Source organism: Puma concolor, chromosome C2 (genome assembly GCF_028749965.1).
Source record: "Puma concolor isolate L17-30 chromosome C2, mPumCon1.1.hap2, whole genome shotgun sequence".
Taxonomy (NCBI): domain Eukaryota; kingdom Metazoa; phylum Chordata; class Mammalia; order Carnivora; family Felidae; genus Puma; species Puma concolor.
This window is the reverse complement of record NC_141675.1, coordinates 112,058,044-112,085,711: the sequence shown is the minus strand read 5'-3', so window position 1 is coordinate 112,085,711 and position 27,668 is coordinate 112,058,044. Positions and strand designations below refer to the sequence as shown.

At 39.4% G+C, this 27,668-nt stretch overlaps 1 protein-coding gene across 2 annotated transcripts; it reads left to right on the top strand.

The window, feature by feature from the left end:
* Nucleotides 1-97: 97 nt before the first annotated feature.
* Nucleotides 98-27,668, top strand: LOC112850299 (cell cycle control protein 50C-like). 2 transcript variants are annotated; one of them, XM_086675629.1, is made up of 8 exons: nucleotides 98-1,368; nucleotides 2,969-3,167; nucleotides 7,001-7,111; nucleotides 15,353-15,454; nucleotides 16,456-16,543; nucleotides 16,937-17,077; nucleotides 24,249-24,458; nucleotides 27,211-27,668. In XM_086675629.1, exons 2-8 carry the CDS (start codon nucleotides 2,976-2,978, stop codon nucleotides 27,399-27,401), a joined length of 1,035 nt encoding a protein of 344 aa, XP_086531755.1. In that variant the 5' UTR covers nucleotides 98-1,368; nucleotides 2,969-2,975; the 3' UTR covers nucleotides 27,402-27,668. The 2 variants fall into 2 exon arrangements, with proteins under 2 accessions (XP_086531755.1, XP_086531754.1); XM_086675628.1 differs by having other exon boundaries at nucleotides 98-1,392.

The following is a 27,668-nucleotide window of genomic DNA, read 5'->3' as shown; positions in this document are numbered from 1 at the left end:
GACTGAGTTTTTTTTCCACCCACTGGGCTCTGATGTTACTGTGCAGGAGCAGGGAAAGAGCAGTTGGGCAAACCTTAGACAAGCCCCTTCCCTCTGTGAGCCTCAGTTTCATCAGCCTCAAAATGGGAATGATGTCTCTGAGGACTGTTGAGGATTCCATGTGATGGTACTCATGGAACAGATTTCTAAACTAAAGCCTGGTCTCAATGTGAAGTGTGGCCACAGTAGTGGTTGAAAGAGCTGGAAGTGTTTTTGTGGCACTTTGCAAACGTATGAGAGACAACAGTGTAACTACAATTGTCTTAATTATTTTTTAACTTTTTATTTTAAAATAATTTCGGATTTACAGAAAATGTCTGTAATGCCTGGGGAAGCTATCTGCGTAGCAGTTAAAGAGAACTGAAAGCAAGGGCTTAAAAAAAAATCACTGTCTGAAATGTCTGATGATACCACAGTATAACAGCTGCTAACAAATTGTCATATCCATATCAATCTAGAAATGTGTGTCTCAGCCAGGGCTTCCCCCCCCCCCCAGGGCCATTTGCACTGTCTGGAGACATGTTTGGATGTCACAACTGGGGGGAAACTTCTAGCATATAGTGGGGGAGTTATGACTGGCATTAAGCAGGTACAAGCCAAGGATACTGCTCAACATTCTACCATCCTACAGGACAGCCCCACAATAAAGAAATATCTGGCCCAAAATACTAATCAGTTAAGGAAGTTACTGACGTTAAGGAACCCAGTTCTAGAAATTTGAAAAGCAGAGTATATGAAGTATATTTGTATGCTTGGAGTAGGTTTATTTAGAAGAAAAATATGTAAATATAAAAGTGCCTGTAGATGAATCACTGGGTTCTACTCCTGAAACCAATACTACATTGTATGCTACTTAACTTGAATTTAAATAAATTAATTTTTTTTAAAAAGTTCCCATAAGGTAAGATCTGGCTATTTCAAGAACATTGTCCCAGATATGTGTTCACTTACTACTGTGATGGTTAATGTTATGTGTCAACTTGACTGGGCCATAGGGTGCCCAAACAGTTGATCAAATATTATTCTGAGTGTTTCTGTGAGGGTGTTTTTGGAAGAGATTAACATTTAAATGAGTGGGCTTGAGTAAAGCAGATTGCCCTCCTTACTGTAGGTGGGCCTCATCCTGTCAGTTGAAAGCCTAAATAGACCTGTCCACCTCCCACACACCCCCACAAACCACCCCCACCTCCAAGAAGAGAGAATTCTGATTCCAACTGAAACATCCGCTATTCCTGCTAGATAGCCTTCAAACTGGGACCTCAGCACCTGGTTCTACACCACCTTTTGGCCTTCAGACTCAACCCGAGACATCAGTTCTACAGAGTTCAGGTTTGCCAGCCTCCTCCATAACATGTGAGCCAATTCCTTATAACAAAATCTCTTTATATACCTCTGATTAATTCTGTTTCTCTGGAGAGCCCTGACTATATACTAATGTAAAGGTTTTTTGGTTTGGGGTTTTGGTTAGTTTGGTTTTGTTATTTTATAAAAAGTCTAAAAAATTCTGTTCTTACAGATTTGATACTGTGATGACCCGTTTGCTAGGTGTTATCTGTGTAGTATAATCCCACCCAATGTTGGACCAAGTACGTAGATGGCAGACAGACCTGATTATTTTCTACGCCAACCATGCGCATATAATCTAATCTTGTAGGCTGTTACTGCCTTTTAAACCCAAGTTCTTGACCATGTTTACTTAGTGAAATAAATGGTAGATATGAATTAGTTAAGTGTTTGCTGCCATCTTCTCACACAAGGCTGATACTGGCAGCCATATTCTTCACCATCTCCAAGTCAGATTCAAGTGACTTGCTGAGAAGTTCCCACTGGTATTATGCTTTTCCCAGTTTGCAAGTGGGAAGCTTTGACTCTGACTTTTACACGCCTAGTGTAAGCATTTGCATTTATTTTGTATTCTTTTCAACTAGCTACACCTGCCAAAGTTGTTGCTTTCTTTAATATAAAAATAGTCCAGCATGGCTTCTCTGCCTAATGCTAATTTAAAAAGGAAGCTTAGAAACTCATTTTTTTTAATTCTAATTCTGTATCTTAAATACATCTTAAAGAAGAGGAAGTAATTATTAACAGCCTAATAAAAATGATGTTAGGAGATTTCTGATAAATGAGAAAAACCCCAAACCAAACCAATTCTACTGTATGGCAATATTGAACATTTAACCAATTATCTATGTTCCTCTCCCTTTCTCTTGCCTCATTTGAGCTACTCCAAAGCACATGCTTGGGAGAAGTTTAGATGCTTTTATGTACGTTTTCTACCTGAGTCTTTCTTATGGATGAAAAAATTGGCAGTTATTGAGATTAGACATCTGTGTTCCACAATCCCTGTTTCCTTCCCTCTTCATCATTATCACAAATAGCAAAGCTAGCTGTAATTTGAGAGCATTTTTCCAACTTAGTTTATATTTATGTGAGAGGCAGCCATGTTTGTAAAAAACCTGATAGCCCTATTATTTTTTGTATTAATCTCCAAGACTTTAGGCAAGTTCTTAAAGATAAATCCATTTTCCCCCTTTCAGGAAGGGCTTGCCCTGAATTAGTCACCACATACCAGAAATAGCCTGTTATAACTGCTTCCCAAGGTCACCAGATGTTGGTTTAGTCCCCTGCTGGGGACTATTCCTTTTAGCCATGGCATTTAGCACAAGTTGTTGGGGGGGAGGGGGTGGATTGTTTTGTTTTTGTTTTTGTTTTGTTTTGAGCCTAAAGTAAAATATACCTAGCAATGGCTGATTGAAGAGAGCCGTGTTCCTGCTGAATATCAGGTTCAGTTGAATAATTCTGGGAAGAAGAAAGACAGCAACTACAGAGGAAGGTTCATATAATTCTTAACTTAGTATTATCATTATGCAGTATTACTATGAGTAGCAATGTTATAAATGTCTCAAAAGTACAACCCCATCACCTGCAGGACCAAAATGAAGAAGACATCCCAGATCTGCCAATCCAAACTGCCAGACAACACTGCCTTGAAGCAGCAGCAATTGCCCGCCTACCGGTTACAGCTCTCGGCCACTGGAGTCCTCTCTGGCTTTTTTGCCACAGGAGCATTCTGCCTTGGTGTGGGCATCATCCTTATATTGTCTGCAAAGAGTATCAAGGAAATAGAGGTTTGTCCCGTCTTACAATTTTAAGGCATTACATTTTTAAAGCATTACATTTTTAAGGCAGGTTCTAAGAATTTTCAGCTTTAGAACTATAAATGAGTGAGCGATCAGTATGAGAACAGAGCCCCTCAATAGATGAGACTGGAAATAGAGGACACTGGAACATCCCTTTCTCAGCTGGTGCAGATGATGGCAGCGTCTGTATGTTGGCTTTATTCATTCCTACTCCCTCTTGAGGACAGTTACTCTCACATTGGTCATCTCAGCCATTTGTTTACAGGCACCTGGCAAAGCAGAAGCTTTTTCAGCTGGCAGAGTGCTGACCAAGGATTCATAGAGGTAGGAGAAGGAGAGGCAGGGCCACATGACTGCCAGATGCCCATGAGTCACGCTGATAAAAAAATGAAGAGACAGAGATAGAAGTCTTCAATTTTGTCCCCCTTTCAAGCATTGTGTCTTTCCCTTTGCAAGTGAACTCCCTCTGAGATCATTAATTTAGGAAAGGCAAGAACCCAAATCTTTCTGGCCTCCTAAGGATACCTAGAAAAATTAACCAAATTCTACTCAAGATTGAGAAAAATTGAAACTAAGGGCACACCACCCCCCGCCCCATGGCAAGCCTTTGTCAATGTGATTAACAAACTGTTGGAGGATGAGAATCTGAGAAGCTGGTCTGAGGAGGGGACATAAGAGTTGGTCGGTTAGATCAGCCATGCCCACATTCAGTTCAGTCTAACAAAGTAAGCAAATGTTTCATTCAAATCCGCTTTGAGCAGATTACCAGACATCTCCAGGCTATGACCTCCACTCTGAAGGCAGCCTTGGAAAGCTGATCTATTCCCTCTCCTGATAATGGCTAACAACAAAAGTATGAAGGCCAAGTCTGTCAACATTGACTTAACATTTATGAGTGTCTGAAGGTGCTAAGAGTTCTGCTGGGTTTGCAAATGAGTAAAGATAAGTAAGTTGATACCTGCCCTCAATGAGCTAATGGTAGAGCAGGTAAGGTAGTGTGTGTGAAGAACAGAGAGCTCAGCCATGGTTGCCTTGTTCAGCACAACCACAGCCCCTTCCTTGCACACTGTCAGTACATAATAGGCACAAACTCTTGAAGGAATGGATTAGGGCAAATGGTGAGGACTTCAAAGAGGAAAACACCGTTTCAGGCCCCAGTCTTCCTTCCAAACCACACTGTTCTAATGCCTTTCCACTTCTATTTTCTGCTCCCAGCAATTTATCTCCCCAGGAACTAAATACCATTAAGTCCTTTTGAGTTCTCTGGTGTAAGATGTAAACCACCAGGCCTCACCAGGGGCAGATGCAAAATGGCAAGAGAAAATTATACTTGCCTTGTGGAAGGCAAAGTAACTGGCTTACAAGGTTAATGATACTTATTTCCACAGACAGCTCATCCTACTTAATTTTCTATTTTCTTCTTCACCAGCCCCTTTCTGGTTCTTCTGCTTTTCCAATGTCCTCCTTGCTTCCTTTCTGGTTATCCACCCCAACCCACTATGAAGTGCAGCCTCCATTAAGAGGCCACCATTGCTAAATGCTGTCACCCTATGCATGTGAAGGGAACCTCACCGCATGGTTCACTAAAGCCATTCCGCAAACAACTTTCAACAGAATGATTTTTATCATGTTATGGAGATTTTCCAATTGACTTTTTTTAAAAGTCACTTCAGATAGGACTATTTCTAACATTTTTTTTCTTTATACAAGAAAACCAGAAACTGCTGTGACAGTGAGATCCTCTTTTGCACATGGATGTATTTCATTATATTGGGTGAGAAGATGGAGTACATATCCCAGGCCAATGTGATCAAGTACAGACCCAGTGGAAGAGTTCTGAGTGGCTTTCCTCTTCTCACTTAGCCCTGTGCGACAACAAGGAAGTGACCTTTTTCCAATTCACTTTAAGCAAGAATGATCATTCCTGCCTCTCCAAAATTATATAAGGAGCAGACTGTGGTCTTTGCTGTCATTTTAGAGTTATAGATTTATAAGGCCATTTGAGACAGTAGGTCAGAGATATGTTTTCCTCATATTTTTTTTTATTTATCTTATTATTTTTTTCATCATGATAAGTGTATTCTTTAATCACCTATTTCACTCTCCCCCCGCCCCCGACTTACCCTCCGGTAACCATCAGATTGTTCTCTATCGTTAAAAGTCTGTTTCTTGGTTTGTTTCTCTCTCTCTTATTCCTCTGCTCATTTGTTTCTTAAATTCCACATATAAGTGAAATCATATAGGTTTTGTCTTTCTCTGACTGACTTATCTCTCTTATTAGCATTATGCTCCCTAGCTCCATCCACATTGTAGCAAATGGCAAGGTTTCATTCTCTTTTATGGCTATATTGTATATATACCACATCTTCTTTATCCATTCATCAGTTGTGATGGACATTTAGGCTGCTTCCTTGGTTTGGCTACCTCAAAAAGTTTTTAGAGCTAGAAAGCACCTTAGATATCATCTACTCAAAGATCACCATTTTTTTTCTAATTCTGCATTAATAGGGCTCAAGAATGCAGGGAGCAAAATGTATACTACTACAACAGGGTCACAGATTAATTGATAGATAAAATAATGCTAATGAACAAAGTGTGGGCCCTGGAGGTTAAGTATTTAACTCAAGGTCAGATATTGGCTGAACTGAACCCCAGTTTCCTCAGTCACAGTTTAGTGTGCTGTCAGTTCTGAGAGAGCCCTGCTCTTTAAAGCTTTTTAAAAATCAGAATGCAGTTTCACAAACAGAAAGGGCATCAATATTTTCCGAAATAATAGTTCAAGCCTTCCTGTGTATTTAAAGAATGATTTAATAATTAATTAAAGATTTAAGTAAATATAAGCATCTAGGTACAATTAAGTAGCTTTTTGGCTAATTTTTAATTTAGTTTTGGCTTCAAAACTCCAGTGGTTTGCAAGGATTAAAAAATCCAGTATTTCTTGTTGGTCTTCCCTCCCAAAGAATCGTAAATCCCATTGGCAGTTTACCAAGGAGAAGGCCACTCCCTTGCTTGCTTGCTCTTCCCCATTCCCATAATCTTCCAATTATTCTTCAACACAATGAGGAAGAAACAGAAGGGAAATGCACAGCCTCAGTGGCCTCTCTGTGAGCCTCCCTTCCTTAGGCTTCTTCCAGCTGTATCTTTACATAACTGAGGCTCTCAGCCAAAGCTCATAGGATTTGTTCATTTGAAACACACCGCCCTTTTTTAAAGAGTCCACTATACCATTTTTCACAGAATTTGATTTTTAAAAAACAGAATGTGATAACACTTAAAGCAGAATTATTCCACGTATATAAATAACCCTGCATTTTGGAAGCATTTCTTTTTCTGTTTTTGGTCCTTTTTAAGAACTTCCTCTAGATGTCATGTAGAAAAATTCATTAGTATAAATATTTTCCATACAATAGAATGGAAACACAGTGAAGTGACTTCCCCATAAAGCTGATTAGCCTCAAGCTGTAGGCCCAGTTCTTGTGAGTCATTGACGAATATTTTCCTAATGACACCTCTTTATGATCAAGACATGAGCCTTTATCACAACTGGTTACATAAATATGCAGTAGAAACACTGAATTCCAGGTCAGTGGCAAAATGCTGCCAGGTCCCAAAGTGAAAGACTGTAAAAGGGCCCACTCTTCCCAAGCATCTGCAGAAACACTTTTGTCCCCTACTGTAGGTTGTTTTTCAGTCATGTCCCAGCATCCATGCCCTTGACCCAGAGAGCTTGAAGGCTTAGGTGGTGGACTCAGGACTTGATTTTTAAGAAATGTACTCATGTAACTTTTCAATTAATAATTGTTCTTTTCCCTGTCTGATAGATTAAATACACAAAAATATGTGCAAATTGTGCAGAACTGCGAGAAGATGCTATTAATTTTGACAAAGAATGCACCTGCTCTATTCCCTTTTACCTTTCAGAGACAATGCAGGTAAGTGAAATTCAAGAGCCTTCAACTGGCTGTACACAGATCTACTCCTATTTCACAATTGGCAGTAAGTTCATGATTTCCACCAAGTGCTTTCAAATCTGAAAACACAAAAAATAAAACAGGGTGGGGGTGAGGGATCTTATAAAGTGTTGAGTTCATGCACAACTCTTTCCCTACTTTTTTCCTTTGGAATGCTATTCTTCTCCTTTGTCTAAGTTTCTAGACTCTTTACCTGTCCAACTTTCTAACATAATTCTTAACATCAATGAGACAGACTTTATTCCAAATGTCAACAGAAGAGGGGACTATAGAGATCTTTGAGTCTAACCACTCATTTTATAGTGAGAAAATTAGGGCTGAGAGGCTAAATGACTTGGCCAAGGTCACACAGTGAGTTAGTGTGAGGGGTCACACACCTGCTGGGACTGTCCTTCCCCCCTGCCCCCACCCCACCCCTAAGTCATTCTACATATACAATTTTCTTTTCTTTTCTTTCTTTTTTTTTTTTTTTTTGCACAAAGGCACATCACTTTACTGCCCTATCTGAAAGGTAGGTACAAAGATGCAAACAGTTACATGTATACAAGGAGTAATGTTTTCCCAGAAATATGTTTTATAACTACTACGATGGTGCCAAAGACAAGTTCAAGAAGGAGAGAGACTCTCCTTAGGAAGATTAAGCTCCTAAGATTTGGATCCAATTTTTACTAGTCTTTAATTACAGGAAGTTGAGGAATTCAAAACGATTTCAAATTTTTTCCCATAAAAATTACTATCTTTTAAAGTTTACCCTTCCACTGATCTTTTTTTTTTTCTTTTTTTAATTTAAATCCAAATTAGTTAGCATATAGTGCAACAATGATTTCAGGAGTAGATTCCTTAGTGCCCCTTACCCATTTAGCCCATCCCCCCTCCCACAACCCCTCCATTAACCCTCAGTTTGTTCTCCATATTTATGAGTCTCTTCAGTTTTGTCCCCCTCCGTGTTTTTATATTATTTTTGTTTCCCTTCCCTTATGTTCATGAGTTTGGTCTCTTAAAGTTGTCTTATGATGTAAGTCATATGATTATTGTCTTTCTCTGACTGACTAATTTCACTTAGCATAATACCCTCCAGTTACATCCACATAGTTGCAAATGGCAAGATTTCATTTTTTTTGATTGCCAAATAATACTCCAGTGTATATATATACCACGTCTTCTTTATACATTCATCCATCGATGGATATTTGGGCTCTTTCCATACTTTGGCTATTGTTGATAGTGCTGCTATAAACATGGGGGTGCATGTGTCCCTTCAAAACAGCACACCTGTATCCCTTGGATAAATGACTAGTAGTGACATTGCTGGGTTGTAGGGTAGTTCTATTTTTAGTTTTTTGAGGAACCTCCATACTGTTTTCCAGAGTGGCTGCACCAGCTTGCATTCCCGTCTACATATACAATTTTCTAATCCCTAAGGCAACTCTTGGCCTCGCTCACTGTCAGGCACTGAGAAGTGCCAAAGAAATATTAAGAGAAATTCCTGCTCTTGGTCTGATTAAAGTCCTGTGTTAGTCTGGGTCCTCCAAGAAGCAGATGCCAAGACAGGATTAGACATGCAAGAGATTTATTGGAGGGACTGCCTGTGAGGGAAAATGGGGAGAGCGCCAGAAGAGACTGAGACAGCTGTCAGACCACAACACAACTCTGACCCCTGTGAAGAAAAGGGAAGGGGAGAAGGAAGGAGGGGAAAAGGCACAGGAGAGGAGAAAGAGAAGGAGGGAAAGGAGGAAGGAAGTGAGGGAGAAATGTGTTAGACTGCAGTGTACTCTTTAGAAAGTTTCAGCAAGGCCAAAAGAGAGTCCCTAAAGAAGTCTGCCCCAGTATCTCTACTGTGCTCAGCCATTGGGAGCAGCCAGGGACATCATGGCCTTGGTGCAAACACAGGATGATTTCAGAGCATGACAGCTGGGGTCATCCCTCAATTACTGTCCCTGTATTAGCAGATCCCAGAGGCATCTTTTATCTTACCTGGTACTCAAGAAATGAAAAAACTATATTCCCTTGAACTCCTCAAAAGTCCTGTCCTGTGCTCTGGACTCCACACCCCTCCACCAATGGTGTCCTCCTCCCTGACCTGGTTGATCCTTCTCCCTCCTCTTCATAGATGATTCTGCATGGAAGGATCTAAGTATAGGCAGGTCTTCTCTTGAGCTTCCCACTGAGCATTCCCCTTTAGCTACCCACCTCAAGGCCCTGCTTCCACTTCAAACTCAGCTGGTCCCAAACCAGACTCACCATCCTCTCCTGAAAAACCCTCATCACTTCTGTTTCTGGTAAAGATCTCATCACCAAGGCTCTAAACTTTCCTCTGTGACTTTACCCTGCCTGCTCCTTTTTCATCTAAGCCTCTGATGTGTGGGCACTTTTCTTCAATCCATCTCTCCAACCGCTCTGTCCCCTCCATTATTTAGGCGTTGCCTCAGCTCAGACCTCCTGGTCCCTTATCAGAGATACCTAATTGCACTCCCAGCCTTTGGTTTTCTGTACTTTAAACCACGTAAAATCAGTTCACTGTCCTCCCTGCCCCCCAAAAAAGCACTGTTTCAGGTTGCTCTTTGACCACCTGAGGCCCAGCTACCTTTTCATAAAAAGGTAAAGGAGGAAGGAGACCTTGTACTTCTGCCAACTGGCCAACTTGCTTTTGCCTGATAGAACTCTATGTTTCTGCTGTTAATTTGCCTGGAAAATCTCCCCACTCACTGCCACTTGTTTTAGATGCCTAACATTCGTCAGCATTCCTTGAGCCCCCTTTTCACTCATGTCTCCAGAAACAGTTTGCCCACATTTGTTTCCTGGGAGCACTGCTTTCATTCTTCTGATAAACCTATAATCACTTGTGTGATATCCTGTGGACACATTTCCCCCACTTAAAGGATCGTGCTCTGCATGTCACACCACAACTACCCACTTGCAAGTATCTGCACCACACGCTCAACCTTCCCTCCTGTTACCGTAGATAAGCTATCCCTGTTCCAGTCTTGAAGTCTTACCTCCACTTGTGCATAGAGGCCATTTTTCTTGCCTCTATAAGGACTTAATTCAGCAGTTCTGTCCTCTGATATATCGCCAGCTTTTCTTTGTCCTCAATCATCCCCAGCATACAAAACATATTATTTCACTTCTCTTCAGATAAACAAACTACTCTTCTGTTCTCCCAATTTCCCTACCAGCTATTGTCCCATTTCTTTCTTCCCGTTAGCAGAAAAACTCCTCAAAAGAGTTGTCTATCTTGGCTATTTCTAATTCCTCTCTACTCATTCTCTCTTAAACCCAGTCCAATTAGGTTTTTACCCCTAACAGTGAAATTGTGAGGAAACCGATGACTTTCTATGTTGATAAATCCAGCAGTCAGTCCTTAGTACCTTGTCACTCATTGGACACAGGTGACCACCCCCTCATCCTTGACATACTTTATTCTCTTGGCATTCAGGATCCCATACTGTCTTGGTTACCCTTCTTTGGTTCCTTTGCTGTTCTTTCTTTTCCCCAAACTCTTTATGTTGAGATCCACAGGGCTTTAGTCCCAGTCTTCGGTCTTCTCCTCTCTAACTGCATTCACTTTTTTGGAAATGTCATCTATCTCCAGACTTTAGATGCCATCTATTGCCAACACCATTTTATATCTCTATCCCAAATATCTCTTCCAAATCCACAATTGTATTTCCAGCTGCCTTCCTAATGTCACCATGTGGATGTCTAATCGATATCTGAAGTCAACATTTCTAAAACTGAATTCCTGGTTTCCACTTCTCCCCTTATCCACTGCACCCCTCTTCCCCCCCCCCCCCCCGCAAAAAAAAGCAGAAACAAAAACCCCTAACCCATCCAAAGACTTCTCAATCTCAGTTGAAAATAGCTCCATTCTTCTGGTGCTCAGGCCAAAAGCCAAGGAGTGATTTGTGACTCCCTTTGTTCTCTGATATTTCACACCCAATCCATCCTGTTGGCTCTACCTTCAAAATATATTCAGGATCTGTCCACTTCTCCCGCCTCTTGTGCTACCACCTAGCTGCATGCCATTCCACCTCTTACTTGGATTTCTGAAATAGCCTCCTAATAGGTCTCCTTGCTTATATTCATGTTTCAATATAGCAGCCAGAGTGAGAATTTAAATCCTAAGACATATGTTATTACTTCGTTCAAAAAATCCCTGCAGTGGAGGCACCCCACTGGCTCCGTTGGAAGGGCACATGAGTCTTAATCTTAGGGTCATGAGTTGGAGCCTCATGTTGGGTATAAAAATTATAAATAAACAAACTTAAAAAAAAAAAATCCCCGTATGGCTCCTCTTTCTACTCAGTGAAATCTTAAGTTCTTACAAGGCCTTACATGATTTGTCATCTTATTTCCTCTCTGACCTAATCAATCCCCCCATTCTCTTCCCCCAACCCCACTCTCACCACAATGGACCCCTTACTCCTCAAATAAGTCAGGCATTCTCTTGCCTTGTCCCCTGTACCTGTTATACACTTGGCTAATTGCCCTACCTCCTTCAGGTCTTGACTCAACCCTCTCCGCAGTAAGGTCTACACTGGCCATCCTATTTCACACTGCAACATATCTACTCAACTCACCCCTGTAATACTCCTGATCTTTGTTAACTTGCTGTAATTTTAATTTTTTCCATTAATACTTATCACCTTCTAACTTGCCATATGAATTAATAGTTTATGATATAGTATTGTTTATTGTCCATTTCTCACTGTTGTGTCCCAAGCACCTATAAGTTACCTGGCACACTATAGGTGCTCAATTAATGTTTATTGAATGAACATATGAATCTTTGCTTCCTCCACAGTACCCAGCACAGTCTATTTTATGTGGTAGATGCTCAGAAAATGTTTGTTGAAAGACTACATGAATGCAGGAAATATAAAGTCCTAAGTTGTATGGCTTTATGTCCTAGGAAGCTTTGGTTTTATGTGACCCTTTCTTATTTCCCCTATGATCCCAAATGAAAGCATGTTGGCATTAGTAATATTCTGAATACATCTATATTGATTATGGCTAGTGTTAATCAATTTTTTTAAGTTTATATATTTATTATTTGAGAGAAAGTGCACATGCAAGCAAGGAAGGGGCAGACAGAGAGGGAGAGAGAGAATCCCAAGCAGGCTGTGCGCTGCCAGCATAGAGCCTGACTGGGGGCTCGATCCCACAAACCTGAGATCATGAGCTGAACCAAAATCAAGAGTTGAACACTTAACCAACTGAGCCACCCAGGCCCCCCTAATCAATTTTTTTAGGTAAGTCAGATATAAACTGTAAGGAAATTACTGAGTTTTACTTGGGTTAAGTGATATTTGCAGTCAGTGAGGGAAGTTTTACATATGTGTTTTTATAGATCAGAATCCTAGTTCTCTACAGCTATGCCCTCTCTTGCCTTCCTCAACTCACCATGCTGCTCCCCCAAAGTAAAAGTATTGTTTATGGGGCACCTGAGTGGCTCAGTTTGCTGAGTGTCTGATTCTTGGTTTTTGGCTCAGGTCATGATCTCATGGTTCGTGGGATGGAGCCCCATGTCAGGCTCCGTGCTGACAGCACAGATCCTGCTTGGGATTCTCTCTTTCCCTCTCTTTCTGCCCCTCCCCACTCGTTCCCTCTCTCTCTGTCTCTGTCTCTCTGTCTCTCTCTCCCAAAATAAATAAACTTTTTTTTTTAAAGTGTTGCTTAGAAAGCAGAAACAGACTCATAAACACAGAACCAGCTGGTGGTGGACAGAGGGAGGGAGTAGGGGCATGGGCAAAATAGGTGAAGGGGAATGAGAGATACAGGCTTCCATTTATATAATGAATAAGTCACAGGGAAAAAGGTGTATCATAGGGAATATAGTCAATGTGTTGTTACAGCATTGTATGGTAACAGATGATAGCTACAATTGTAGTAAGTATAGCATAATGTGTAGACTTGTCAAATCACTATGTTGTACACCTGAAGCTCATGTAACATCGGGTATGAACTGTACTTCAATTGGAAAAAAAAAAAGTTAGTGTTGCTTAACTGGCAGGGCAGGAGGGTTGCTTAAAACAACGGAAAACCATTCTCTCACAGTTCTGGAAGTCAAAAGTCTGAAATCAAGGTGTCAGCAGGGTTGATTCCTTCCTGGAGTCTCAGAGTACTTAAATTTTTGAAGAAAAAATTCAAAAAGATAAATTCTTAAAGGGCTTTAGTTTCCATCTGTCTGTGTCCTTTGAAACCTTTAAGTCAAATAAATGTTACCAGCTGCTAACCATTCCTTTCAGGCAAAGACGTTCTCATAAAAATCCAACCAAACCAGTTAGGGCAACAACAGGGCCTTCGGTTCACCAGTTAGCACACATTACACATGCTAGTCAGTAAATTCACAGAAGACTGCCTTAAACTAGGAGTCCTACACAAAGTGCCACTGAATTTAAAGAGAAGCAACACCATAAAGTACCTTATGCCTCTAGGACCAATAAAAAAGATGATGATCTGGGAGGCTTTGTTAAGTTAAATCTTGGACAAAGAATCATTGAAAAAAGGTTATTGAAACACTTCTGTCCCTGGTGTGGTGAGTGTTCTTTGCCTGTTTATTTTGTCCTTTATATGAACATATAACTTTGGGTAAGTGGAATTCTCTTTTTAGCTTCCAAGAAAATGTATGGTAAATTCCACTCTGTGGGTTTCATATTTTCTATAGTTATGGGTCAACAATAGAGGTTCGCTTGTTGGGTGAGGAAAGGTGATCAGTCATTCTTGCTATGCCTGGCTCGCTCGCCTTACACGCTCTCTGTTTATGGTATTGCAGCCTACCTCTCTGTCGTGACCCAGAATCTCCCCTTTCTTGGTGTTCCAGACACTTTTCTCTTACAAGTGACTGAGCTCTTCAGCCTTTGTTGTTTTCTGTAACTGGCCACAGTTACCATGGCCCTTATTTCCAGCCTGCCCTGAGTACCAGCTCACATTTTCCATACTTACCCACTTAAGTGTCCTTGGGGTGAGACCAGAAGCCTTTCCAAAATGCCATTTTTCCATAGTATAAGAGAATCAATTGACTCAGGAGATTGAAAAGGAATATATTTGTATTTCTAGCACTGAATATAGCATCTAACATATGGAGAGCACTTAATAAAGGCCTTCATATTTTTGGATGCAGGCCTTCATTATTTTGGAGGTAGGTAGTATATTAATTATAAACAGCCACATTGGTCATTTCCATTTGCATCATATATGCTGTTAGTAAAATCTGTATCAAGTCTGCTGGAGAATTTGGGTATGTCACTATAAAGATAAGCATGCTGGTAGCCTGTGATGAGGCAGCCTCATAGGACAGCATACATGAAAAGGACCATCTCTCCTGGCAACAAGGTGACTTATCACTAAGGTGAAAATAACCTTTCTCTCAGAACCATGAGTTATTCTATTCCCCTTTTTTGTCCATAATGAATGGTTCACCATTTCTTGAGCAAGTGCTGTGTGCCAGGTACTGTGTTAGATCCTAGGGATACAAAGACAAAACCCCTGGAGCCAGACAGACCACACAGGGCTAATCTCATGCCTTTCACATGCACCCAAATATGCTTGGTGGTTCCAGCTTCAAATATGTTCAAGGATTTGCTTTGAAATCATTGGCTTTGATGCCTACCACAACTCCTAGGCAAAGCATTTTTCCTACTATTGCTAGGAAACAACAATATTTGTTACATCAATTTTATATATTGAGAATACAAAATCTTTTCATGGTTTTAAAATCTTTTCATGGCAGGAACACAGTAGCCCTTACAAAATCATCTCAAATAAATTAATTGGTTATTTTAATAATTCTGTGTAAATGAGGATTTTCCATCACTGATTTTTTTAAAATGATGTCTTGGGTTTCTGTTTGATATAAAGAAACTTACAGTTCCCAGGGCACCTGGGTAGCTCAGTCCATTAAGCATCACACTCATGAATTCAGCTCAGGTCATGATCCCAGGGCTGTGGGATCAAGCCCTGCGTGGGGCTCAGGGCTGAAAATGGGGCCTACTTAAGATTCTCTCTCCCTCTGTACCTGCTCCACTTGTGCTCGCTTGCTCTCTTTCTCTAAAATAAAATTTGAAAAAAATTTTAAGAAAGAAATTTTCAGTTCCCATCAATTTTTTCTGTGGTACTTTTTATTACAGAAATCCTGTCTGTGTTTATTAATATTCTAGTTAATTCTTCTTACTCTGCTCTTCTTGCTTTTCTCCTTTACAGGGCAATGTTTATTTGTACTACAAGTTATATGGCTTCTATCAGAATCTTTATCGATATATTCTATCCAGAAGTAATAGCCAACTGGTGGGTACAGATTTAAAGGTAAGACTTTATTTAATTTGGTATAATACTCCTTTTTTTAAAGACCAGGTGGATCTTTCAGTCTAAAAGAGAGTTTGGAAAATAAACTAAAAACGTAAAGTTTTACAAGGCAGGAATGCTCATTTCATTCTTGCATAAATTGAAGGAGCTGGGTTTTCAGTATAATTGCTATTGAGAGGCATGGTTTCTCTCTTCAAAACAGTAATGTGTATCTTGTCCAATTAAATGGTTATCCTTTCCTGCACCAACCATTTTGGTAGTAACTCTGAGTGGTTGGTCTCAATCCAGTTCCCTGTATACCTACCATTGTTCTTCCAATAACTGGGACGTTCATTCCAGACCAGATTAAGGAAATTCAGCCCTACTTGATTGATTGATTAAAAGACTTTGGTTTAATTAAATACCCTTTCTCACCTAGAACACAAAATTTTATTCTTGATAAATGATACTCACCACGCTAGCAAAAAAAGCTAGAAGGAAACCTTTTCCATACTGAGATTATTATATGCAAGTGATAATCAAATGATTTTTTAGCAACCACTCTTTTTAGATACATTCTGGTAGTTAGCTGTATGGATTCCCTGTGATAAGTCATCTAGCTATATAAACTCACCATTTGTATAGTTTCAGAATATGAGTTACACTTTGACAAAAAAAGGGGTTTAAAAATGTATTTCAGTGTAGCTTAGTGTGATATTTAGCACAGCCAGCAAGTTAAGTTCCTTTCTGCAGATATATTGGTATGTTACATATTGTTAATAAGGGGGAAAAAACTACACACACACACACACACACACACACACACACACACACGTCTCCAAAACACAAAAATTTCTGAGTCTAAGTGAGCCAGAAGTCTGGGAAAAGTTGGTAGCAGTCCATAATCTTGTTATGTGTGAATAAATTACTGTGGGTTGATTTACATTGCCAGTGTTGTCACTTTTAACATTCTAAGAGAATTTACCAAAGCATTTCTCTTTACTGTATCATCTTGCATCCAGGATGTTGGAAACTGTGCTCCATTTAGCAAGTCCCACAATGGGACCCCCATCGCTCCTTGTGGTGCTATTGCCAACAGCATATTCAATGGTAGGTGACTTTTCCTGTCTCCATGGTGTGCCTTTTCATAAGCGTGTAATAACCTAAATGTCCAGAAGATCAACTCTGCAACTGGCAGTTCAAGAAAAATTTTTGTATGCATTATCCATTGACTTATGGTATTTCATTTGCAAATAAGTTCTCCCTTACCAGAGATTTGAAGTAGTTAGGGAACATGAGCTAAATGGAGCTTGACAGTATTTTCCAATATTTGAGGCTTTGGCAAGAAAAAGAATAGTCTTATAATTCCAACACCTATTGCATGTAGGCATGTTGAGAGTCTACTGAAACCCTAGTTTATTTTTCATCTGTGTCTGGTTTTGTACTTTGAAGTGGGGCAAAAATGCTTGCTTATATCTCTGACAATTTTTAATTTCCTTACAGATACCATCATTCTTTCCTACAACCTTAATTCATCTATACATATGGAAGTCCCAATGCTAAGGAGCGGAATTACATGGTGGACAGATAAGTATGTCAAGTTTCGGAATCCAAGTGCCATTAATCTTTCTAGTGCATTTACAGGTAAGATACATATGTTAAATATTTTTACCTCTTTACAGAAACATTGATTTTTATATATGGGGAAATGTTTATGATACCTCCTTCTTTACTTTTTGTTGACCTCCGTTTTGCTCTAACTTTCCCTACCTGCAGGCACCTCCATCATATACCTATCAGAAACATGAAATGATTGGTGCCCTGGTTCTTTCAGTTTATCATTTGGAAAAAGGCAATGTTTTAAAAAACGTGTTGCTTCATCTGTAATTAGGGTCACCATGTAATTTATTGTCCAACCTGGTGCACTTTTGAGAGTAAAAAGGGGCACGAGAATAAGTCAAGTCATATGTTTGTTTGAAATTTGTATTTATTTATCAATAAATTGACATTACCCTATTGGTGGGCCTGTAAAATAATTCTATACAAACTATTTTAAAATGCAATTCTTTCAAAACTTAAAATGACATATCTGTGTATATTAAAACAACCTAAAAAAACTACTTTATTATTAGAATATTAAAAATAACATAAGCAGAATAATTATTCTGGATAGTCACATACTTTAATCAGTTTCTTGGCCATATCTGTCTTCATTACATGCCTCTGTATTTTTATTTTTTCTTATAGTTTTTTTTAACATTTATTTATTTTTGAGAGAGAAAGAGGGAGCACAAGCAGGGGAGGGGCAGAGAGAGAGGGAAACACAGAATCTAAAGCAGGCTCCAGGCTCTGAGCTATGAGCGCAGAGCCTGATGTGGGGCTCAAACTCATGAACTGTGAGATCATGACCTAAGCTGAAGTCAGATGCTTAACCAACTGAGCCACCCAGGGAACCCACATGCCTCTTTATTTTTCTAATGAATCTGTTCTATTATTTTAAAAACATTTTATTGAAATATTTTTGCACCAAAAACCATAAGGTACCTAGGAATAAACCTAATCAGAAAGGTAAATGATCAGTGCACTGAAAACTATAGAAAGTTTATGAAAGAAATTGAAGAAGACATGAAGAAATGGAAAAACAGTCCATACTCATGGATTGGAAGAATAAATATTGTTAAAATGTCAATACTACCCCAAAAAGCTTGACAGATTAGAGAATAAAAGGAAAAAATTAGAAAAGGAAAAAAGAGGTAAAAAAGGAAAATGCTTTGAATAGAATAAAATAAAATGATGAAAGTCAAATAGAATTTTTAAAATTTTAAAAATGTAAAAAATATAGTAGAAAAAGTTAAAGAAAAATCTTTTTAATAAAAATAGAAAATAAAAATAGATTTTTTTCTTTTTCTGTATTCAAGAATAAGAAAAGAAAAAAAATTGAATAAAAGGACTAGCGAATAGAATGAAGTACCATTGAAATTACATCTGGTTTCCCATAGAAGTGAAGCTATGAAGCACTTTGTAGTCCATAAACTAAGCAGGGGGAGAGACGTGTTTGTCAAGAGCACTGTTGGCCCAGTTAGGCAGGGTTTAGTGTAAAGGTCTGTTCTCCACTAGATGGTGCTGCTTAGCTTACTGGGGTGGATTGTTGTGGCATATGTAGGTGTGTATGCCCATGTGCAGAAGGGCTGAAAATGGTGTCACCCAGCTACCCAGTCTCTAGTATCGGAACTCTGTGCTCTCTGTGACTGGCAATCAAGCACCCTTCCTTTGTCTTGGGCTTCTGTCCACTACCCGCTTTTACACTGTCTGTGACCAAGCAGTCAGGTTGCCAGGCGGCACCTGACTCAGATGCGGCTGTGTTTCCCAACCCCTGACTTCTGAGGGACTGCAGCTCTGACCTGCTCAGACCTTCTGGAGGAGGGTCTTGTTGAGCAATGGCTGGATGCCAACCCACCCCCAGGAATGTTTGGGAGACTGCTGCTGCTGATGCCCAGAGACTACAGCTGGGTGCCAGTCTACTCCAAAAACAGTTCACGTGATCTTGTAGCAGCAGTGTTTCAGGGTTTATGGAAAATCACAACACACATCTGGCACCAGGCTTCCCCTTAATGTCCTTGTTCCAGCACCAGCCAATGTGGCTGTTCTCCAGGGTCCGCTGGGGCCTTTGCCTGTGGGAGGGCCACACAGCCTCTACCAAATGTCCTCCCAGCAGGGGAACCACCTCTCCTGTGTGACCTCGCTTTCTGCTCCTGGGGATTTGCCCTTCCCACCAGAGCACTTCCAGGTATCAAGCTGCAGAGTTTCAGACTCTGCACTTCCCCTGTTTATAGAGTCTTAATGGAACTTAAACCCTCTCCTTTCTCCCTTCTCCCTTCTCCCTTCTCCCTTCTCCCTTCTCCCTTCTCCCTTTTTTTTTTTTGTTCCATCCCTGTGACTGATTCCACTTTTCCACTTTCTCTCCAGCTGCTTTTTTTTTGGGTGGGGGGGCTGATTTTCCAGTACTCTTCCCCCATCTCTGTCCTCTCTCCGCAAGCAAATACAGTTCCCTGCCCTCCACAGCTTCTCTCTCCCCCAGTTCACCTCTCTGCACCATGTACCTGCTGAGTTCTGTGGTTCGGGTTGTGCAGATTGTTGTGTTAATCCTGAAATCAGTTTTCTAGGTGTGTGAGATGATTTAGTGTTGATCAGGCTGCATTTCAGGGATAAGAGATGCAAAAAAAATTTTCCACGCTGTTCTGCCATTTTTGGCCCCTCCTCCAGATGCTATACAATATTAAACTTTCTTGATATCATTTAATTCTGGAAGAGAAAAACATTTTTTATTCAGTTAAAAATAAGAGTTCCAGGGTGCCTGGGTGGCTCAGTCAGTTAAGCATCTGACTCTTGATCTCAGGGTCATGAGTTCATGTTCTGTGTTGGGTTTTGCACTGGGCACGAAGCCTACTTTAAAAAAAAAAGAAAAGACAATGAAATGAAATAAACAAAATAATTAATAAATAAATAAAATAGGAGCTCCATCAAAAGAGTTTTTACATAAATTGAAATATCCAGAGCAGAATTATAGAATTTGTTTTTAAATGTTTATTTATTTTTGAGAAAGAGAGAGACAGAACGTGAGTCAGGGAGGGACACAGAAAGACGGACACACAGAATCTGAAGCAGGCTCCAGGTTTCTGAGCTGTCAGGACAGAGCCTGACAATGGCTCAAACCCACGGGCTGTGAGATCATGACCTGAACCCAAGTTAGACACTTAACCAACTGAGCCACCCAGGTGCCCCACAATCATAGAATTTAAAATTTAAATTTGTACACATTTTGACCTCTTATTATGTAATATGTTCAATAATTTCCTGCTTTTTGGGGGGTAAATTTTAATATCTTCTTGTTTGCAAGCTTGGCTTTCAATAACTATAATTCATTAAATCAAAAACTGAAGTTTTTTGATATTCCATATTTTGGATACTTTGTTTAAAATTTTTCAACTCTTTTGAATTAAATTCAACCAAAAGTTAGAGGGCTTAAAAAAGTTTGAGATCATTGTAGGACACATCTTTTGGTATATAAAATAGTTCTTCAAAGGCTCAAACATTTCTAAATTTCTGGTTGATGATATATAACAAAGACAGGCCACATACCATGCTGATGTATTTCCTTAATTTAGCATCCCTATTACTGTAAAAATTTTGCAGTTCAGTTTCAAAAATATTTAAATTTGCACAACTACAGCTCTTCTTTTGATTGGTAAAATAGTGTAGCTTGTTTGGATATAATTATAAATTATGTATGTACTACAACCAATTTAAGAACATTGTTGTGTAAATTTCTCAATTTATTAAGAACATTATCTTTATTCTGATATTGTGCTCCACCACATTTGTATTTATATTATCACTACAAAGCCAAAAATTTACACTTGCTGTTTGAATTTTTTAACTGAATTTAGAATCAATTTATTATAATATTAGAGGCTTTATCTTTCAAGATTGAATATCTAAAAACCTTGCTTTGATTCCATGAAAAATCAAACCCAAAAAATCAGACCAGCATTATAATTAACTTGTCTGGTGTTTCTATTTGAAACATCTGAAGACACTAATGTAAAACTTGCCTCATTTAACTGTTTACAAAGTGGTTTTTTGTGCTAATAGAGGCAAAACATGAAAGCTTTTTTTTTCTTTTTTGGTAACAACAACACAACAACAACACAACAACAACAACAAACCCTCTAAATAAAAGGAGAAGGAAGCTCACTTGATCTAAATGACAAGTCAAGGTCATGCTCACATTATTAGATATAAATAGACATTCTGTAGCTATCTGAGGTAAAGCATTGTCTTTGGATACACTCTTCTAAAAATAGCCACAAACTTCTAAAGTAGATTCTGATGTTCTTCAGCAGATTTATGTCTTTTAATTTTCACTCAGTCACTGACATCACAATGATTCCCCTGTTGTGGGGTAAATGTCAACTAACACTGCAAGTTTCACATTCATCAACTTTCTCAAGAAACTGTACTTAATTTTATATTAAACATATGTGTTCCCTTTTTAACTCTTCACAGCTACAGGGACTTTCTAGCAAATAAAAACTGATACCAAACAATAAAATAGTTACATATTTGCACCATATAATAAATAATAAAACCACAGTTGCAAGGGAGTTCAGATGACTCTCAGCAAGACCGTTCAGCATCTATTTCCCACATATATCATGTATGTATAATGTAACCTATAATTTCCCATGTTTCCCACTGATCCCACTGGCTTATAGACTGGCATCTTCATGCATCTCACAGGCCAAGAGTGAGGTTATGACCTAATCAGTTGGAGTGTCAAACAGCTGGCAGAGGTCACAGGAATATGTTGTGTTTTGATTGAAAGGGTCTCTGGTTATCTTTCACTAATTACACATTAAAGTAAGTACTCCATTCACTGCACATTGGTATTTCACACACTACCCGTTAAGACTTGGAAGGTGGAGGGATGGAGTTATAAACATATTATTTGTTTGGGGTAAATGCTAAGTCAGTTGGGATAACAGACAACAGACATCAGCTGGAACTGCTTTAGACAAACGGGCATGTATGGTCACTTTATCTCTGATTGACTTCCTACTGTTTGAAAGGAACTTGGCAGCATTCTATAGTTTTGTCTTCCCACATAACCACAGGCCTATAACACACAGGGGTCTTGGCTTTCATCTTCTGCTATACTTTGTTCTTACCTTCACTGTAAGAGTTACCACATTATCTTGTAATTATCTATTTGAATACTTGTCATCCCCACTTCAAGTCTGTGAATTCCCTGAGGAAATTAGGAAGTTTTATATCCCTGTTCCTTCATACATAGTGAGCAATCAAGAAAAGCTTATTGTTGAATGAATGGATAAAAGTAAATGACCCAACTTGGAAAATGAAGAAAAGTGGTGCCTCTTAAACCACACTTCTTATACTCTTCAGTAGTGGGATGGAGTGGGAGCGGGGTTGGTAGGAGAAGGCATGCTTGAACCTACATTTTTAACAAGCTCCTTGGGTGACTTGGGTGTCAATGTGCCCATAGGACACATTGTCTTAGGGCATGTCTCTGGCTAAAGTAGACAGAGGGTGAGGTCCACAGTATGGGTACCAAAGGCAATTTCAATTTTTATCAAAATTCTTCTGGCAACAGTGATTGAAGTTTTGGGAAGGGTCAAAATAGGTGAGCTCCACAGAATTTGCAGAGGAAGTTTCTCCAGCAAAGGATTGTTTCCTGAGGAAGTGTTTAAGAATACAAACATACTTCAACAGATTAATCCAACCAAACACAGTACTCACTTTTACCAGCACCACACCCCATGCTTAGAAAACACGACTGGGTTTCTTTTAAGAGAAAATAGTTTAGTTAATTGTCAGAGTTGAGAAAGAGTGGTTTTCCCTTTTTCATTTTGTTTTCTACAAATACTAGGACCAATTGTCTGGAACTAAAAAGTTCATTAAACAATTTTCCATTATTAACTCATTCTTTAAAATTCAATATAGTTTTTAGGATCAACTTCTGTCAGCTTTAATTAGAACCACTCATTCCTTTATTGAGCATATATTGAATACCTACTATGTGCCAGGCACTAGACTAAATGCCAGCAGAAAAAAGATGAGGAAGACATTGTACTCAAGAATCTGCTGTAGAGTGGGAGAGGCAGACATGCCCACCATGGGCCCTAAAGTGGGAAGTATGAGAATGAGACTAAACTCAACAGACTCATTTCCTGGCACTGGCCCTCCCTCCTGTGCTTCCAACATTCCCACAGCACCCAAACCGACTAGGCCTCCTCGATTTAGAAGAGGCTTGCAGTACCGTTGCTCTTCACCTCCTCCCATCTACCAGTTCCTCCTCACTTCCGGCCTTCAGCTCTTAGGCACACTATTGCAGAGAATCTCTTTTTAACACGATCTTCATGCACAGACATGATAATTTCCTTAGATTACATTTCTAGAAGTAGAATTTCTAGACCAAAATATAATTAAACCTTTTTTAAAAAAAAAGTTTATTTATTTTGAGAGAGAGAGAGCAAGAGAGAGACAGGGGTAGGGGCAAAGAGAGAGGGAGAGAGAGAATCCCAAGTAGGCTCTGCACTGTCAGCACAGAGCCCAATGCAGGGCTCGAACCCACAGACTGTGAGATCGTGATCTGAACCAAAATCAAGAGTCAGACATTTAACCGACTGAGCCACCCAGGCACCCTTATCAAACTTTTTGATGCACGTTCCTAGATTGCCAGAGGTGTTATTAATCCACACATTTCTCTGCTCTGTTCAAGAGTTCCCATTTCCATTGCATCATCAAGGGTTGTCACTCTTTTTCTCTTTACCAATTAACCAAGTTAGGTGAAATGATCATATCTTGTTTTAATTTTCTCTCTTTAAATTACTAATGAAGTTAAAGAAAATACAGAACCTATGATGATATCACTGAATACAACCACTATTATAATTTTCTCTACCTGTTTTTTCTCAGTGCTTTATATGCATTTAATGTAGTTGAACACATAATATACATATAATTTGATACTCTGTTCTTTTTTAACCCTATGACAAATCATCATTATTTCCCCTACATTTCTCTAGAGTCTTTTTAATCCATTATTTTTAGTGGTTATGTATTCAGAGAGCTCACACACATGCTCACACACACACACACACACACACACACTGTTTTTTAAGTCTTAATTTTTATTTCTCTTAATGCAAAAGTTTTTTCATTCTCTACATTCTAAGGAAAACTGAATGGGTATAAATGATTTCTTTCAACCATGTCCATTATTTTCTTCCCACAGGAACCGCAAAGCCCCCATACTGGTCTAAACCTGTCTATGAACTGGATTTAGAGGATACAGAAAACAATGGCTTCCTCAATGATGACTTCATTGTGTGGATGCGGACAGCTGCCTTTCCCACTTTCAAAAAACTATACCGTCGACTCAATCGAGTACAGTATTTTATTGAAGGCTTGCCTGCTGGTAACTACAGTTTCAACATTACCTACAGTATCCTTTTATACCACTTTTGCTCCTGGGGATGAAGGAAAATCAGTGTCCATCTGGGCACTAGTTGTTGAATTATTTCATTTTTTACTTTTCTATTCTACAATCTAATCTATCTATATGAAGAAGAAATATATAGTTCTCTCATAGGTAATACTGTCACTTGCCACCATATAGCTGTTTTTCTACACCTTATGTAATCAAATGTGTACAATGGGTTTTTTAGGAATAACAGTAAAGCAGTATCAGGTAAGTAGGTATGGGTAAGTAAGGAGGGATATTTCTATCCTCCAATAAAGATTAAGTACCACGGAGCCTTGAGATCTTTAACAGAGAGGAAAAGACTGCTATGTAAGATGGGATGAGTTTGGAGGACCATAGTAATGAAGAGAGAGCAATTTGATAAGAAGTAAATGTAGAAAATGGGCTAAAAATAATGAAAACTGAGACTGTAGAGCCTTTTATTCTAGGCAAAACTATAGACCAAGGGAGCCCCGGACTCAAGAAGCAGGTCGGGATCATCCAACCCATGTGATGTGTGCTGTAAGCTGTGCTCTGAAGACGCTATTCTTCCTTCCTTTGGCACAAAGCCAGCTAGTAGGGGTCAGTGCCTTGGTTACAGACATAAGGTCCAAGTTAGGAGATACATGCTTTCATATGAGATTCTGAATTTTTTACTTAGTTCAAAAATACAAATGTAACTCTTGATCTAAAAACAAAAAGACTTAATTTCAAAATGACACCAAACACTGTTTTTTAAAAAATATATATATTTATAAGCAATTTATACTCACTGTCATCATCAGACTTTAAAGTCTCTTCCTAATTCTCCTTGAAGCTGAAACTTTCCAGGGCTTGTAAAAACTTTGGGACATCAGCCCAAATAAGCATCAGCACTTCCAGTAGCATCTCAGGGTTACTGACTGGGGGTTGTTCTTGGGGCCCGTGGCAGGCCAGAGGATCTTAACACAAAGCTCTCTCCCTCCTTAGTTTCTATACCTCTCAGGGAGCTTGAATGAGAAATACTTGAGAATAAGTGAATTGACTGCATGTGTTCCAGTTCCCAGCTCCATCTTCTTTTCTATCCTGGAGTGTGGATATCTCCATCCTGACAGGGGAGGGGAACCTTCCTCAGTCAAAGACGCCCCTACCGACGTGACACAGTCTCTACTTCTCAGCCTGTTGCCTCCTTTTTGTTCACTGATGAGGAGTACAGTTTGCCTTCAGTTTGTTCATTTTCATGTCTCCCAAAATGAAAATGAAAGCCACAAACTGATTTCTCTTATGCAGCATTATCCATACACATCAAAGAGTAAGCCAAAGACTATTACCTTTTTAATAGGATTTTAGCAACCCCCCCCCCCCCAAAATTTGAGATTGAAAGTTGCTTGACAGCAGTCTCTCAAATTAGATCTTCCGGTGCCACCAACTTTGTCTATGACTGCCTTACCAGTTACAGTAGCAATCACAAAACAGGAAGAAAAAAACCAATCATGTCCTCACAATGCATGATAAGGAGTTTCAAGTTGAGGAGAAGCCTGGGTTCCAAACAAAGGAGACACTCTGTTTCTCCTCTGGAGACAAGCTCTCCTCAGGTGACTTCGCTCACAGTCATATTTTAATGCTGATGACTCTCAAGTGTAAATCTAGCAAGCAGAACCTAGATCCTGAGTTTCAGTCCTATACTTGTGCTCACCATGCTGAGCCCTGATGTGAGCGGTACCCAGCCTGCCTCACGGCCTGGCTGCTATGCAAGGAGAACAGCTATATCTCAGCTGCAGCAAACACCTACCACTCCTAAGCGGAAAAAGATGTTCTTTGTGCAAGGAAATGATCTTAATGGAACTGAGGAAAGAAAACAGGCAGGTGGGTCAAAGTGGCACTCAAGGACCTGGTGACAGTGAAGAATTCTGATGGAAAAGAAAGAGAGAGAACTTGTTTCCTTGTTAGGAAACTGGTTAATTTCCTTGTGCCTTTAAATCGCATGTTGCCAAGTGATTCGAGGCCTTTTAAGAGCTTTGCTGGGAAATGCTTCTGTCCTGTGCCGTTGCTATGAGAAGCCTTTATTTGTTTATTAGTTTGGTTTACAAAAGGCACCAGATGTTTAAAAACCTCAGGCCACATGCATAATCAAAATGACATCATTAAAATGCTAACGATAGCAAACCCACTTCAAATATTTTCTCTCCGGCAGTGAGGGATGTTTGCTTTTTCAAAACCCAAATGAATGCACCACCTTTAGCTTTCCCACCAAAAATGTTTTGCCATCTATCTCATTATTTTTTCTTCTTCACTGGTCTTGAAGAATTTTCCCTCAGGTAGAAATTCAAACAGTCTATGAAGGACTTTAGCCTACGCTGGGTCTCCTGATTCATAAACATAAATTTAGGCTTGCTATAAAACCCATCTGTATTCTTTTCATTTCCTTGGGTCTGCCAAAGGAAATTAAATATATTTGTTCATAATTTAGTTGTCCGTAAGCCATTCTGATGTATTTGTGTCAGAATTTCTTTTATAGACTAGAGCTATGGTGAGAGAAGGCTTCTTTTTACTTAATTTCATTCCAGCAAGATACACCACATTGCTTGGTAAACATTAGACAATATGACATTGAATATTCAACCATTCTTTTAACCTACAAAACAACAAATTTATGTGGTTCAGATATTGAGGATACTATATTGGTACTATATTGAGGATATACAGTGGTAGAGCTGACAGTGTCGAGATAGGTCCTTAACAGTTCTTGTTTTAGATTTTCCAGTAACCAGGTTCAAAGGAGAAAAATCAGTTGTTCTTTCCACCCTGACATGGAGTGGAGGCAGTAGCCTTTTCTTAGGTCTCGCCTACACAGTGACAGGAGCTGTGACCTGGTTGGCTGCCTTTTCCATGATGGCAATCCACTTGATGCTGAAAGAAAAGAGAACGCTCTTCATCGAGCGATAAAGTCAAGTTTTAAAAAGAAAACAAGAAAACACAGAAATGGACAATGAAGCAACTAACAGAACCAATGATTTCTGACAAGGCTTGAAATGACTGGGATGTTTCATCAAGGGGAACTGGATTGACCAACCAAGTGCAATCCCAGAAAGATAAATACTGAGAGTTTCAGGGTGAAGAAGAGGAAGAAGAGGGGGAGAAAGCAGTGGAGGAGGAAGGATGGAACAGCATAATTATGTATTTAGTAAAGTGTCCTTGGAATGGGAAAGATAA

What these genes read in the sequence shown, in the direction of transcription:
- LOC112850299 (XM_086675628.1), top strand. An exon ending in AGAGTATCAAGGAAATAGAG is followed by an intron (nt 3,168 to 7,000) that starts GTTTGTCCCGTC and finishes CCTGTCTGATAG; the next exon opens with ATTAAATACACAAAAATATG. An exon ending in TCTTTCTAGTGCATTTACAG is followed by an intron (nt 17,078 to 24,248) that starts GTAAGATACATA and finishes TTCTTCCCACAG; the next exon opens with GAACCGCAAAGCCCCCATAC.